Source organism: Euleptes europaea, chromosome 4 (genome assembly GCF_029931775.1).
Source record: "Euleptes europaea isolate rEulEur1 chromosome 4, rEulEur1.hap1, whole genome shotgun sequence".
NCBI classification, from domain to species: domain Eukaryota; kingdom Metazoa; phylum Chordata; class Lepidosauria; order Squamata; family Sphaerodactylidae; genus Euleptes; species Euleptes europaea.
In genome coordinates, this window is record NC_079315.1 from 95,611,918 (window position 1) to 95,628,982 (window position 17,065).

General features: G+C 43.0%; 1 protein-coding gene across 1 annotated transcript in view; it reads left to right on the forward strand.

The window, feature by feature from the left end:
• The window catches only part of ERCC8 (ERCC excision repair 8, CSA ubiquitin ligase complex subunit), a 62,764-nt gene that overhangs the window by 33,601 nt on the left and 12,098 nt on the right, over nt 1–17,065 (forward strand). The window contains exons 10-11 of the mRNA XM_056848386.1: nt 6,029–6,226; nt 15,365–15,451. Coding sequence (XP_056704364.1) covers nt 6,029–6,226; nt 15,365–15,451 — 285 coding nt within the window. The remainder of the gene's footprint in view (nt 1–6,028; nt 6,227–15,364; nt 15,452–17,065) is intronic.

Here is a 17,065-nt window from a genome sequence, read left to right on the forward strand (position 1 = left end):
GTGGTGTCCCATCCAAATACTAACCAGGGCTGACCCTGCTTAGCTTCTGAGATCTGACGAGATCAGGCTAGCCTGGGCCATCCAGGTCAGGGCAGCAAAAGCATTACAAGGTGTTTTTTTTTAAGCAGGAAACAAGTACCCAGGCAGCTAACAGCCAATAATATCTTTTGCCTGGCGTCTACTGCTGAGTAAGCCAGGCCAACTGGTAAGGCAAGAGAGTTCTGCGTTTGAGGGGCTACAGCAGAGAAAAGCCCCATCCCTCATGCTCTCCCACCTTATTTCAGCTCGCCAATCTTAGCTGATGGGCAGTTCTGTATGGGAGAAAGCAGTGCCTTCAGATAGCCAGATTCTAGACTAGGCTTTGTAGGTATAAACGGGCACTTCAGTTGTGCTCAGAATCAAATCCCTCCCAGTGTAGAGCTTTAAGCACCAGCAATGCATGTTCAGTATAATTTTCACCAGGAAGCAACTTCGTTGCTGCATTTTGTACAGTTAAGGCTTCTGGACATTTTTCAGAAGCAGCCCCATGTAGAGTTTATTACAGTAATCCATCCTGGCTGCATATACAGAATGCAGACATGTATACTGGAGGAAGGCAAACCTAGGAGCTAGTTCTGTGGAAGGCTTTCAGACACCCACACGTGTGGATTTAACTTATCAATCAAGTACGTGATTGATTGTACCATTAAATTACCTTGCTTAAAGTGAAGCAGTACAATTCAGAGAGGTACATTTAAGGACTGTGGAAGTTCTGAGTCTCATGGTAGGGGGCAGAGGGAGGCTATTGAAGTTTTAATATTGAGCGTATGAAAAACAAAAAGGTGAGGAGAAAGTAAGCTGACTGAGAAGACAGCAATGCAATGTACTGAATTTAGGGAAAATTAAGCTATGAGTAACTGGGTGAATTATGAAACCACAAGAGAATAAGCATTCAACAAGTAAGATGATTCCTGGTGGAAGCTGACCCGCTTATGCTAGATGTGTCTTCCCGCAGGCTGGTCTAGAAGATTAGGACCTTTGCTTGGTAGCCTTACAAGCATAGAGTGTAGAATCATAGAGTTGGAAGGGGCCATACAGGCAATCTAGTCCAACTCCCTGCTGAATGCAGAATCAGCCTGGACAGAGTCTCTGTTTACAGGGGTAGCAAAGGGGGCCATGCTTTGTCAATTCATAAAATACCCAGGATGTGAATTACCCCATTCCCTTTCCCCTCTACTTTATGGGGAGTGTTGTTTCCTTATTTGTAGGGGTGGGATATCGGGAGAGGGGAAGAAATGAGTGCAGAGTCGCAGCAAAGGTGTAGTTTACAGTGGGATGATGACATCTTGCAATTTGGATGTTTTGCCTCTGTTGATGCACCCCAAGACCGCATTAGCCTTTTTTTGCCACTGCACCACATTCGCTGCCCATATTTAGCTTATGGTCCACCTCTACCCCAAGATCTTGTTCACACATACTGCTACCCAGAAGAAGAAGAAGAGTTGGTTTTTATATGCCGACTTTCTCTACCACTTAAGGAAGATTCAAACCGGCTTACAATCACTTTCCCTTCCCAACAACAGACACCCTGTGAGGTAGGTGAGGCTGAGAGAGCGTGACTAGCCCAAGGTCACCCAGCTGGCTTCATGTGTAGGAGTGGGGAAACCAACCTGGTTCACCAGGTTAGCGTCTTCCATTCATGTGGAGGAGTGGGGAACCAAACCTTGTTCTCCAGATCAGAGTCCACCGCTCTTAACCACTACACCACGCTGGCTCTCACTGCATTGGTCAGGCCACACCTGGAATACTGTGTGCAGTTCTGTGGGCCGCAATTCAAAAAGGATGTAGACAATGTATCCCCCATCCAGTATGCGTGCTTCTCATTTTTGTTACCCAGATGTAAATTCTTGTTATCCTGGTTGAATTGCGTCTTGTTCACATCCACCCACTTTTCCAGTGTGTTCAGATCTCGTTGAATTCTATATCTTCCGATGTGTTTGCTACTTCTTCCAACCTATCCACAGAGTGGGCCAGGTGGAGGAGTAGGTTCTGAACGGGGCTCATAGGAGGAAGAGGAACGGCACAGAGAGTGGGGAAGACTGTGTGTGGAGAAAGAGGTTGGGAGCGGAGGGGGAGCAGGTAAGAAAAGCAGAACAGCAGCTTGAACCTAATTGTATAGGTTTGTTGTGGCAAGGGGAAGGTCCATGTGGGAAAAGGTCTCAGTCCTGAGAGTGCAGTGATGGAGGGAGCAATCCTGGGGTGGGACCAAACCTTTCTTATAATCTTTTTACCTGGATATCTGCCATTAAGGCCAAATGTCCCTGGTCACAAGTTTGGCTCCTCTGCCCTACTGGGCCAAAGTTTGTACCTGGGTTGTCATTGGAGAATTTAGGGTTGCTCAGTGATTGGCAAGGTATCAAAATCCACATCCTCATTGGGGAAAACATCAGGATCCAAACTCTTTGGATGAGCTGAAATTTTCTTTGCGAGAGGTTCTAATATGGGATACAGCTAGGTGACGTCATGGAAGGGGGAGATCATAGAATCATAGAGTTGGAAGGGACCACCAGGGTCATCTAGTCCAACCCCCTGCACAATGCAGGAAATTCACAATTACCTCCTCCACACACACCCAGTGACCCATACTCCGTGCCCAGAAGATGGCCAAGATGCCCTCCCTCTCATGATCTGCCTAAGGTCATAAAATCAGCATTGCTGATAGATGGCCATTTAGCCTCTGCTTAAGAACCTCCAGGGAAGGAGTTTACCACATCCCGAGGAAGCCTGTTCCACTGAGGAACCATGTAACTGTTAGAAAATTCTTCCTAATGTCTAGATGGGAACTCTTTTGATTTAATTTCTACCCGGTTCTGGTCCGACCTTCTAGGGCAACAGAAAACAACTCGGCACCATCCTCTGTATGACAGCCCTTCAAGTACTTATCATATCCCCTCTCAATCTGAGATGAGTCTGACTGGATTGATTGAGGTAATTAGATAGCAGGTGTGATTTATGATTCCCAGCAGTGGCCAAGAGATGGGTGTATAATTTGGGTCATGTATTTGATTGGGTTCCCAGAGGTGACTGCATTTTGGAAGGCCTGTTATTGTCCTGCAAGCCCAATGGCTAATCATAGCCAGGAAGTTGTTGAATTCCAGGAAGCCACCGAAAAGACTTTTGACCAGGGCTTAGCAGGGTTTCCATGGGAATAGGGCTGCTCCTTCATGTACCTGCCTCTTAATTGCATAGCTTGATCTTAATTATTTAGTTTAATATAAAATCTTGGTCTTCCTACAACTTCAGACGTAGTATGGCCTGACAAGTTGGGGGTGGGGAGGGGGGCTTCGAAGCTTGGCCTTTAACCAAAAGGTCTTTGGAGGTACGCTGCAGTCAGATATTGTATATGATTATAGATAAGGGAAAATATGCGTGTACCTGGTTTACTCCTGGGCTCCTGTGCACACGGGCTCTCCTCCCCTCCTTTCTTGCGCCAAGAATTAAGTAAACAGAGTTAAAGTTTATGTGCATGGTTCATTTCCCACCCCCACTAGCCAGAATTATAGGTCTGGATTAAACCTTGGTTTAGGATCAAGGATTTTTTGTTTGATGGGGAGGGTGCAAACTCCAGTTAAACACTAACACTGATTACTCATTATGTACATGTACATGGGTTAACTTCAGTTCTTGTCATGAGGTGGGACTCAAGAGGAGCAAGGCACATGTCTGAACCTAGGAACCAGGTGAATTTGCCTACATTTTCCCTTAATCCCAGTTACATGTAACATTTGAATGCATCTTGGGAGACTGTAACATTCCTAAGAATGCAAGTCCAAGGGTAGGGATTGCTACTGTTAAAAAAAAATGTAAATAAACAAAAAAAGGGGTGATTTCAACCCAGAACAAAGCAGGTAACCAAAAAGGTTGGGTTAAAAATAAGAAAGACCTTGTAGACGCAAATATCAATGTCACTTACAAAAAAGCTAAAATTAAATCACGGAAACTTAAATCAAATCCATCAATGTTGGTTACATATATAAGTACGTCCCCCTAGTGTAAAAAACACTTTTTTTTAGTAAAATTGCATTTATACACATGGGAATGTTACACACTTTGAAGCACTTTTCCTTTGGCCAGGTGCAGTTACAAATAACATAAATTACATGTAATCCATAGAATACATGTAAACCAATAATGTTTCGGCCATGAGGTTTTCCTCATTGGTTTAAATTTTTACAGTACACACCATACAATGTTTTTGTTAAAATTACAACATGCCTAACCAAAGCAGTGGTGCTTTCTTGTATGTGGCTATACACCCTATTAGGCAACTCTTTCTTTTTACCTGGCTTATAGAGAAATTGGGACCACTAATATCTACCATGCCCTGACCTGGATGGCCCTGACTAGCCTGATCTTGTCAGATCTCAGAAGCTAAGCAGGGTTAGCCCCAGTTAATACTTGGATGGGGGACCACCAATGAATACCAGGTTCACTATGCAGAGAAAAACAATGGCAAACCACCTCTCTTAGTCTCTTGCCTTGAAAATCCTACTGGGTTGCCTTAAGTCAGGTGCGACTTGATAGCACTTTACACACAGACACACACACACAGAGACACACACAACATCTACCATCTGGAAAGTTATCTTGAAGGTCCTAAGTAACAGCAAAGAGAGCTACCGATTCCATGTAAAAAATTTTACATCTGCATATTTAGTGCTTTGGTCAGGCATCTGTGTGACATCCCCTTGTGTATAAGTGTAATTTTACTTTTAAAAAGTTTTTTACACTAAGGGAAGGTACTTATATATGTAACCAAAACTGATGGATTTTGACTCACAGTTTTTAATATCTACAATTTGATTAATTTTTGTGATTTAACATATAATTTTAGCTTTTTTCTAACTGACATTGATATTTCTGTATACAAAAAAAATTGCAGGCAAGAAAGTCTGTAATCAGTGTCAAAAGATGAACGTTCTGCCATATGTGGTGGACTAAAATTTCAAATCTGGAAAACAGTTTGATTAAAATTAGTTATTTTGTTTCTTTTTTTGAACATTTTTATATTTGACATTTTTATCTTGCCTTCCTCCAAGGTGCTCAGGGAAATGTACATGGTTGTCCTTTGCCCATTTTTATCAGCCTTTTGAGGGAGTTTAGGCTGAAGAAGCCCAAGGTGACGAGTAAGCTTTGTGGCAATGGACGGATTTGAACCCAGGAATCTTTATTTTAAAAAGGGTTTTATTTAAACCCTTTGTTTAAATAAAATTTTCATCCTAGTCCAACGCTCTTAACCAGTGCACCATAGCAGCTGTGGTTCCAGAATTCTGGAGTTTACGGCCTGATATACAATCCAAATACAATATGGCATCCCTAAAGACTGAGTGCTGTATCTCTAGTGAGAGCCAGGGTCTGGAAAATGGAGGATTTCACCTATAAGCATCCATCTGAAAGAGGCTGCCATATTGTGTTGATGGACAAGATTATCCACTGCATAATCTTGGCAGAAACCGAGCTTGTCTAATTGCCTTTCCTGGAAGGCACTGGGACTCCTGGCATGATCTTATACTCAGTAAATATTCATTGATATATATTAAGATCTTTTGACTACTCAAGCATGGCTCCGATCTGTATTTTCTGTAGTATATTTTATGTGGATGTTCGTGATTTTATTTCAAAGGCAGGTGGGGTTAGGGGCATTTTTGTTGTTGTTTTCTTTTGTTAACCAGTTTGATTTAAGGGTACGTTTCCGTTTTGTGACATTCTGTTTTATTTTTATTTTATTTTTATTTTTTTTAAAAGAAGCTTCTGTTTTTCTGCCTAGCTGCCTAATTCTTGCATTCTGCTCTGACAGTTAGGTAGTTCTGAGTCATCCTAGGCAGAAACGAATTGCGACCGAAATAAACATACCACTATCCCGCAACAGAATATGTTGACGATATAGTTGCAGGGAATGAACTTTTAGGGTTTAAAATGTAATGAAGCCTCAGCTCTTTCCAGCTCGAGGACTTCATTTACTAATTTTTGTGATCTTACATCATTACAGGTGAACTACGGGAAGGTGTGTAATGAAAGTAGAAAGGGACTCAAATTCACCGTCTCTCATGGCTGCAGTCCAGAATTTGTGTTTGTGCCATACAGCAGCACTGTTGCCATTTATACCATTTACTCTGGAGACCTAATAACTATGCTTAGGGGTCATTACAGTTCTGTCGACTGCTGTGTTTTTCAGCCTCATTTTCAGGTAAGTGAACTTCTTGGGGTGATGGTAAACAATTTAGAGAGACCACTTGTGGTTAAAAGAATGAGCGATTATGTGTGCCTGCTTCATATAAGGATGGTAGAAAACATAATTAATGTTCTGTGGATGATTGATGCTCTGCTGGATTAGAGCTGCTAATACACAGTGTTGGCCTGTCACAGACTTTTCTAGTAGATCTTAATCTCAGAGTTAACTTGCTAGTGCAGCCCATAGAGCCTGCTGGGTCAGACTAGTGATCTATCTGGATGAGCATTCTGTTCCACCCAGTGGCTAACCAGATGAACTGGAGGGCCAACAAACAGGGCATAGAGGCCAAGGCCTTCCCCTGAAGCAGCACTGGTATTCAGAGCTTAGGTGCCTGCAGTATACAGAGATTCCCTTTCGTCACCATGGCTGATGGTGGGCGTCTCCTCCATAAATCGTGTCTAACCCTCTTTTAAAGCCACTTCTTGCATAATCTAGCATTCTGTCTCCGACAGTGGCCAGCCCCTGAGAAGTTAACAAGCAGAGCCTGACAGCGCCTTTCACTGTTGATTGTCCAGCGTAGTGTAGTGGTTAAGAGCGGTGGTCTGGAGCAGTGGACTCTGATCTGGAGAACCGGGTTTGATTCCCCACTCCTCCACATGGGTGACAGAGGCTAATCTGGTAAACTGGGTTGGTTTCCCCACTCCTCCACATGAAGCCAGCTGGGTGACCTTGGGCTAGTCACACTCTCTCAGCCCCACCTACCTCACAGGGTGTCTGTTGTGGGGAGGGGAGGGGAAGGTGATTGTAAGCCGGTTTGATTCTGCCTTAAGTGGTAGAGAAAGTTGGCATATAAAAACCAACTCTTCTCCTTCTCCTCTTCCTCCACCTCCTCCTAAGCATCTATTAACTGGAAGGTATTCTGCTTCCGTTCCATTCAGCTATCATTCTAGCTGCCCCTTGATGGCTTTTTCCTTCATGAATGTCTTCCATCCTTTTGAAAAGGTGCGAACATATGATAGTTTTTTGGATTTTTGTGGGTGGTTTTTTTTTTTTACACTGAATCAGACTACTGGTACATCTAGTCCATAATGTCTATTCAAGTAGTGGCAGCGCTCTTACGTTTTCAAGTATTTCCAGCTCTGCAGCTCTATTAACTGGAACAGTGTCTGTATGATGTTGAAATAAGAGTACAATGTTATCTGTATGCTGGGCTTTGAAGCTGTAAATTAATGGCACTGTGTGGAGCTTATTGCTTTGTAAAATTGTTTTGAGATTTAAAGCATGGTTAACTGTGTTGACTGACCGTTTTTCCCCCCTAACTCGGAGTCTGTTTCCTCCCCTTCTCCCCACCCAGTTTCAGGGCTGCTTATTTTATTGGGTCATTTTATGTGTTTTAAATTGTTGTGTAACATGCTTTGAGGATCCGTTTTTTATGAATGGAAAGGCAGGATAGAAATATTTATGACAAATAATATGTAGAATGTCTGCAAAAGCATTTATCCTACTCTGCATGATTGCTTGGCACAATCACCACAGTTTGTGGTTGTGAATTCTGATTTTTTTATTTTGAAATTCAGTCTTATGGAAGAGATTTTATGTGGCTGGGGTTTCATAAGAACATAAGAAAAGCCCTGCTGGATCAGACCAAGGCCCATCAAGTCCAGCAGTCTATTCACACAGTGGTTTCAGTATGTATGTAAAATATCTGGAAGCTGCATTCTCCAAAGAATGCTTGAAGCAGCTTCAGTGACAGAGGGAGGCAGAGGGAGGAATCTCTCTGGGGTGGGAATTCCAAAGTTTTGGAGCCACAGCCAAGAAGGCCCTTTCTTGGCTTGCCAGCTGTCTTGCCTCAGATGATGAAGGCACCTCAAGCAGGGCCCCTGAAAATTACCAGAGTTATTGGTTAGGTTCTTGTGAGAGTAGGGGCTCCTTACTATACACCTAAGGATCCTTGCAATATACAAGCCTCCCGCCATCTCTTTTTATACACATGTGCACACAATCCGTTGTAATAATGGAGATTTTGCTAATTAACATAAAAAGCAATTACTCCCTAACTATCTCTTCAAATCAGTGAAGACCTCTGATGCATAATATGCATAATAATTATGGAGGCTATCAGATAGCACTCCAGTGGTACTCTGTCCCTATCAGCAAGTGTGGCCACACTGTTTCTTCGTTGTTGTTTTTTAATCATTTGAGCCTGTGGACATTGTATATTTGGATTTCCAAAAGGCTTTTGACAGAGTCCCCCACCAAAGACTGCTAAGCAGACTTCATAGTCATGGGATAAGAGGACAAGTCCTCTTATGGATTGAGAGCTGGCTGAAAAATAGGAAGCAGAGAGTAGGAATCATTGGTCAGTTCTCCCAATGGAGGGATGTGAGCAGTGGGGTGCCTCAGGGATCTGTGTTGGGACAGGTGCTTTTCAATCTGTTCATCACTGACCTGGAGTTGGGAATGAACAGCGAGGTGGCCAAGTTTGCAGATGACACCAAATTATTTAGAGTGGTTAAAACAAAAAGGACTGTGAAGAGCTCCAAAAGGATCTCTTCAAACTGGAGGAGTGGGCATTAAAACGGCAAATGAGACTCAGTGTGAGCAAGTGTAAAGTGATGCACATTGGGGCAAAAAATCCCAACTTCACATTGATGGAAACAGTGCTGGCAGCAACAGACCACGAAAGGGATCTTGAGGTGGTAGTAGATAGCTCTGTGAAATTGTCAACCCAGTGTGCGGCTGCTGTGAAAAAGGCAAATTTCATGCTGGTCATAATTAGATGAGGAATAGAGAATTAAACTGCTGCTATTATACTGCCCTTGTACAAATCTATGGTGAGACCACACTTGGAATACTGTGTACAGTTCTGGTTACCATGCTTTAAAAATGTATATTGCAGAGTTTGAAAAGGTGCAGAAAAGAGCAACCAAAATGATCAGGGGACTAGAGCAACTGCTGTATGAGGAGCGGTTAAAATGCTTGGGGCTGTTTAGCTTGGAAAGAAGGCGGCTGAGGGGAGACATGATAGAGTGTATAACATGATGTGTGGTATGGAGAGAGTGGACAGGGAAAAGCTTTTCTCCCCCTCGCATAATACTAGAATGCAGGGTCATCTGCTGAAGCTGGAGGGTGACAGATTCAAAACAGAAGCTTTTCTCCCCCTCTCATAATACTAGAATGCAGGGTCATCTGCTGAAGCTGGAGGGTGACAGATTCAAAACATAAAAGGAAGTATTTCTTCACACAACACATAATTAAATTGTGGAACTCCCTACCCCAGGATGTGGTGATGGTTGCCAACTTGGAAGACTTTAAGAGGGGAGTGGACATGTTCATGGAGGAGAGGGGTATTCATGGCTACTAGTTAAAATGGATACTAGTCATGATGCATACCTATTCTTTCCAGGATCAGAAGAGCATGCCTATTATATTAGGTGCTTTGGAACACAGTCAGGATAATGCTGCTGCGGTCGTCTCGTTTGTGGGCTTCCTAGGGGCACTTGGTTGGCCCCTGTGTGAACAGACTGCTGGACTTGATGGTCCATCATGGCTTTTCTTATGTTCTTATGTTCACCTACCACCCCTAGTAGAAACAGGAGGGAGATGGGTATTATGGAGTGCAACTAGAGAAACCATTTGGTCCAAACAATGGAATTTATGGAAGTATTTCACAAACTGCATCATGCCACCTGATCTAAGTTTAATTTTCTGACACTGGAGAGTACTGTTGTGAATGACCTTGTTTGTGACAGACCATTGGGCGATTTAGAAAGAAAAAAGAAATGTTGCTTTTTCAGAGAACTCACAGGTAACAGAAGCCTATAAATCAGTGACAGCAGATGTTATATTTGTTAACTGTGTAGATGGGGAACCTGTGGGGCAGGTGGAATTTTTGTAACTCGGTCATTGTGGCAAGGACAAGCTACACCATATAAGAAATATCCTTCAGCCCAACTATTAAACACAAGGGGTCCTCATGTTGAGCCTCGCTCATGTGAGCTCGGACAGATAGTCCTGTGCCCAGTGCATGGAATAAGTTTCCCCTGTAATGAATAATTTGTCCAATTGAAAAGTCAGCGCATGCCATGTCTTGGTTTTATTTAGGCTCCACGGGAATTATTTTTAAATCGTGACGTAACAAGGGGGCAATGTTGCTATAGCTGTAGCGCTCCGTTTAAAAATAAAAACTTGACTTGTTATGGAGGTGTCTTGTCCTAACACTTCCATAACAGAGTGTAAAGCTTAACAGATAGATATCTAAGTCTTCCAAATCTGCTGTAACTGATGTGGTAAAAGTGTAGTGTGACTGCAGCCACTGATAAAGGATCTTGTCTTGCCAAGTTGTTTTGTCCCACTTCTCATTAAAAACTCCTTGCATTAAATTTCCATAAAACGTTTGCACCGACTGTGTTTCTGAACCGTTCTGGTGTCACTGTTGGTTACACCAAGGTATGACCAATGCCAAACACCTGAACGTATGGCACCTTAATCAGCGTATGCTGAGTTAGGAACCCAGCCACCATTGCGGGGAAGAAGTGCTTGCAGTGAAGAAAAAGAGGAGTTGGTTTTTGTACCCTGCTTTTCTCTACCTTTTGTGGAGTCCCAAAGCGGCTTACAATCACCTTCACTTCCCCTCCCCACAACAGACAGCTTGTGGGGTAGGTGGGACTGAGAGAGTTCTGAGAGAACTGGGACTAGCCCAAGGTCACCCATCAGGCTTCTGGTGGAGGAGTGGGGAAACCAAACCGGTTCATCGGATTAGAGTCCACCGCTCTTAACCACTACACCACACTGGCTTTGTTGGAAAGATGCAACTTCTGTAGCACAGCAGAAAAACAAGGAGAGGGAAATCCTTTCCCTTGGCTACCCTGGCCCAAATGCTTCTTGATCCCCCCCCCTCCTCTTTTCTTGTATTCCATCAGAGATCAGCTATTCAGCACATTAGTGGCAGGGGAGAAGGAGAGTTCAGGACCCTTTCTGTTGGTTTCCTTGGCCCAAATGCCGAGGAGAGGAGGAGCAGTCTCGCTGCAGCTTCCACCCAATTCACACCCACCCACATTGTCCAGGGTGGGGGCCATAGTTTGCAGCTGCAACTGCTGCACAATGCAGGGCTGCCCCGGACCATTGGCCCATCAGGACTTTTCACAGTGGCCTTAATGGCCAGTCCACCCCGGTTACCCATAATATTATTTGACCTTATTGTCAATATCGCTGTTCTAGATCACCTTTAGTTATGATAGGCCTGTTCATTGTGTGGGGAATCAGAATAACCTTGGCTCCAGTCCTGGAGCCACTGTATTACATAATCCTGATAAAATTCCTCACTGAAGGCATCTATTCCTGGAGTCTTTTTTCCCCTAGACCTAATCAGAGAGTCTACCTCTTGTAAAGGAAAGAATCTAACCGTTCGTTATGAGTTATAGTAAATTTTGGAATCTATTGAGTTTTTAAAATCCTGAACATTATCTAGTTAAGGTTCCTCTGATTGACTGAATCATTAAAAAAAAAAAACACCATTAACCCTGGCCCCTTATCTTTCATTCTGGTGGCCGGTACAGTCTCCATTTCTCTGTTTATATCTTTTGACTCTCAACACATTTTATTTTATTCTGAGAGAGCTTATCTCTCTCCGTTGTTTTTATGTCTAGAGTTTCATGTTGCTTCTGGCTCCTCAAATTTCTTATCATATTTAACTCTTCCTCTAATTTTCTGTTTCTGATACTATTTTTACCTTCCTATTTCACCATTTACTTATCAAAAGCTACCGTATTTTCTTGTGGTATCAGATTTTCCTTCCTTTTCCTCTTGCAAAAGTCAATTGCTTTCCTCAAATTTAGCAAACACTGCTTGAAAAAAATTCATTTTATTCCATCTTTAGGAAAAGAAGAGGGAGAACTAGCTACTACTTGGTAATTTTTTATTCCTTTTTTGTTTCTTTTCCTAGATCCTATAGCATTGAAAGAGTTCAGAATTTTCCAATTTAAAGTTACCTTCTACATGTTTGTAGCCCACCCTCAAAAATGTTAACTGCAGCGTGTTCTAAATTCAAAGAAATAATTCAGCTTCAATTCATTGCCAAGCCTTTTATGCTTATCAAATCATGATTACAGTTCATCAGTTATATATTCTGTGATATCATCCTTAATTAAGTCACTGCTTGTTCTGTGTCAGGTAATGCAATTAATTAATTAATTGTACTAAAGTCTTCATTAATTCTAAATAGGCCTTTACTGCTCAAATAAATTCTTGATCCTACATAGATGTCCAGTAAGCCTCTCATTCAAAAACAAATCCAACAATTAATTTAGTAGCAAGACCATGCATCCATCATCATCATCATCATTAATACGGTCACTGACCAGCAGAAAAAGCAACAACGGCCATAACAGATAATAAGAAAACCACAACAACAGCTGTTGCTGCTAATAAAAAAGGTAAAGGTCCTCTGTGCAAGCACCGGGTCATTCCTGACCCATAGGGTGACATCACATCCCGACATTTACTAGGCAGACTTTGTTGACGGGGTGGTTTGCCAGTGCCTTCCCCAGTCATCTTCCCTTTACCCCCAGCAAGCTGGGTACTCATTTTACTGACCTCGGAAGGATGGAAGGCTGAGTCAATCTTGAGCCGGCTACCTGAAACCAACTTCCGTCGGGATCGAACTCAGGTCGTGAGAAGAGCTTGGACTGCAGTACTGCAGATTACCACTCTGAGCCACGGGGCTCCTACTACTGCATCCTTTATCACCAATATAAATCGTCACCAGTACCTTTCGTTCTTTAACGCCTGGTGCCAAACTCAGTCTATATCTTGAGGCATCCTAGTTTCTTCAAAGTGCAATCCAAATATTTTCTTTCTCATATTTTCTCTTCACGCTCTCAGCTAACACGCCAGACCCAAAACAGCTTTAAAAATAAGCAGATGTCCTGAACTCACAGCCCCACCAGCTGATGAACAGAAGCTTTTCTTGATTGATCTACTGGTATTGGCCTGAATCCTGTGAACAAGTGCTGGGCACCCTTTTCTATGTGTTCTCTTGCACTTAGAAATGTTTGCAAAAGCTCACTGAAAACCGTTGATCTTGTGCAAATGGGAATGCTAGCACAAGAGGATCGTGTTCAGACAAAGCCGCCTTATACTGAATCAGACCCTTGGTCCTTCGAAGTCAGTGTTATCTACTCAGACCAGCAGTGGCTCTCCAGGGTCTCAGACTTAGATTACAGGATCTAAGCCTGTATCAGATAAAAGTGTTAGACTTATTAAAATAGGATGTGGGAATGAATGAATGTTGTTGATATCGGTGTGTTGTTTTTTTTAAAAATCCAGACACAGCATATCTTTATTTTTGAATTACACATTTGTGCACATTCCATTGCAAATTAGAAACTGAGGCCATCATTTTAGATTATTTATATGCAGACCCAAGGTTGTTACTTTGTGTTCAGCTTCAGGGCAGATATGATGGTTTTATGTAGCAATGTTGCTGAAACTGGTATTTCCACAGCTCAGAATAGTGTTTGGCTTGCTTATCGTAGTACCCACCCTTACACACCTTTTTCTCTCTCTGATGGTTCTTCTCTGTAGACTGTAATCCGTGCCAGAGAAAATTCCTCCCACACACTCACTTGGCTTTTGCAGCCAGATACTTTGGCTTTCTCTCTCACCCTAGCAACTTGAATATTGCTGTGGTGCCTGTTTGTGTGTTAAGTGCCATCAAGTCTCTGCTGTCTCATGGTGTCCCTACGAATTAATGATCCATCTCATGTTGGGCCTTCCTCTTTTCCTGCTGCCTTCCACTTTTCCTAGCATTATTGTCTTTTCCAGTGAGTTTTGTCTTCTCATAATGTGACCAAAGTACAGCAGCTTCAGTTTAGTCATTTTAGCTTCTAGGGACATTTCCGGCTTGATTCGATCTAGAAACCACTTATTTGGTTTTTTTTTGTTTTTTTGGTGGTCCATGGTAACTTTAAAACTCTTATTATATCCCATCTTTTTCCACAGTGGGGATCAAAACAGCTTACATTTTTAGCCTCTCCTCTTTTTATCCTTACAACAACCCTGTGAGGTAGTAGGCTGAAAGTATGTGACTGGCCCTGTGAACTTCCATACCAAGACAGGGATTCGAACCTGAGTCTCCCACACCCTACTCTGAACCTCTAACTGCTACACAACACTGGCTTTCATAGGGTGGCTGCTGTTGAACAGTATCAAGCAGGCAAGGCTAGTTGAGTCATGCAAGTCGGGTGGTATCAAGTCACCCAGAAGTTGTTGCCAACCTCCAGGTGGGACCTGGAGAACTCCCAAAATTACAGCTGAACTCCAAATGGCAGAAATCTGTTACCTTGGAGAAAATGGCTACTTTGGAGGATGAAGGGGGGGGAAAGTGCTTGGCACCAGAGGTTATAAGACTTTCATATAACCAATCTGAAGCTAATACAAATACATACAGTATAGTTATTACAAAGGATTCAAAATCAAACAGATAATGTGAACATTAAAATTTCCAAATGGCTAGCCCTAAAAATCAAAAGGTACACAGTATAAATTGTTATCACTAGTAATAACAGAGTAATTGTAGACCATGTAATACTGTACACTTATAATAAATAGAAACCAAGCATTAGTTGTAGTACCCAAAAACAACAGTCCAGTGATGGTATGCTGGCTAATTTCCCATTTTGAGATCTCTTCTTCAAACTGTGTGTGACCTTGTGATTCGACAACAAACAAGAATATAACAAATACAGCTATCACACAACATAGGTTAAAAAAAACAAAAAAAGGTAAAGGTGGAAGCACCGAGTCATTACTGACCCATGCTGTGACTGATCCATGGGGTGACCCATCATGACGTTTACTAGGCAGACTATGTTTACGGGATGGGTTGCTATTGCCTTCCCCAGTCTTCTACGCTTTATCCCCAGCAAGCTGGGTACTCATTTGACCGACCTCGGAAGGATGGAGGCTGAGTCAGCCTTGAGCCGGCTACCTGAAACCAACTTCCGTTGGGATCGAACTCAGGTCGTGAGCAGAGCTTTGACTGCAATACTGCAGCTTACCACTCTGCACCACAGGGCTCCTATATATAGACATATTACTAATTACCAGCCAGTATTCAATAACCATTCTGTGGCTTCTTCTCCTTAATGGCAGGAACTTTACAGTAGCGGCAGAGACAGCAATATCCTTGCCTGGGTGCCATCTCCGAGAGAACCGGAGCCCGATGATGCCTCTGAAAAGGTAAAATTGTTCGTCACTGGAGTCAGAGCACATATTGACAAGGAGTAACTTTTGTGCACATGTAAAGATGCAGAGGCCATGATATAGCCATCGTACAAAAGTCTTCCTTGGGGCAACGGGTGGAACAGTTTGTCATTCCATAAACAACCAGACCATGGCATGAAGTCAGAGTTTGTGCTGCTTTGAGCGCTGGACTCATATTTTCCTATATCACAAGCCCATCAGAACCAGTTCAGGCTATCATAATAATGACCTATCTCTCAGGGATTGGGATTGCATGCCCTAACTACCAGCCACAGTATGTAGACAGTCATGAGTGACGCTAAGTGTGGCCAAACCTACTGTTGATGGTCTCCTTACCACTGCTGGCTGACTGTAAACCTTGTTTCCTTCCCTCTGTCCAGCCTTAACATATTAGGACACGTGAAGAGTTTTGAGAGTTTACATGCAGTGTTGAAAACACAGTAAAGGCTTTGTTATCCAGCACTCAGTTGGGAATGGAGGTTGCCAGTTAAATCAGGTGGGCCCAGATACTCGTGCTTATTGGTCTGTCGGTTTTGGCTCCCAATTTGTTTCGGTGCCAAACTGAAGATGCTGTTGCTGACCTTCAACACCCTATATGGTTTGGGGCCAGCATACATTAAGGATGGCCTATTCCCATACAAACCTACCCAACTGTTACAGTCATCCTCCAGGGCCTTGTTTCAGGTTCCTCTGTCTTCTAAGGTTAGACGGGTGGCAATGCAAGACAGGACCTTCACAGACATGGCACTCAAACTGTGGAACTCCCTCTCACTTGATATTCATCTGTCCCCTTCTATTGCTGTCTTTCACCAGCTGGTGAAGACTTTTTTGTTCCACCTGGTGTTCCCTCAGTGACCTTCCTGCCCTATTTTTTAATTGCTAGGTCTATGGTTTTTATATATGTATTTACTTTTGGTTTTAAAATGGTTTTATGATTGTTTCATAATGTTCTGCTTTTAATTGCCAGCTGCTTTGGTGGCCTCGATGGGGCAAAAAGGCAGAATATAAATTCTGTAACTAACAAATAAGAGCCCCGTGGCGCAGAGTGGTAAGCTGCAGTGCTTCAGTCAAAAGCTCTGCTCAAAACCTGAGTTCGATCCCGTCGGAAGTCGGTTTTAGGTAGCTAGCTCAAGGTTGACTCAGTCTTCCATCCTTCCGAGGTCGGTAAAATGAGCACCCAGCTTGCTTGGGGGTAAAGTGTAGATGACTGGGGAAGGCAATGGCAAACCACCCCGTAAACTTAGTCTGCCTAGTAAATGTTGAGATGTGACGTCATCCCATGGGTCAGTAATGACCTGGTGCTTGCTACCTTTACCTTTTTTTAAAGGTGAAAAGGTAAAAATATTGCTCTGCCCCCCAGAAGAATCCATAGCAACCAACCAACCCCAACCCCTTTGAGAATGTTATGGCAAGAGCCCTTACAACTGGTGGGGACCTTTCCCTTGGAGCTATCCTATACAGCAGGCAAATTAGAAAGTTGGCTTCCTGGGACTGGGAGGGAGTCCTGGGAGGGGCTGTGGCTCAGTGGTAGAGCATCTGCTTGGCATGCAGAAGGTCCCAGGTTCAATCCCTTGCATCTCCAGTTAAAGG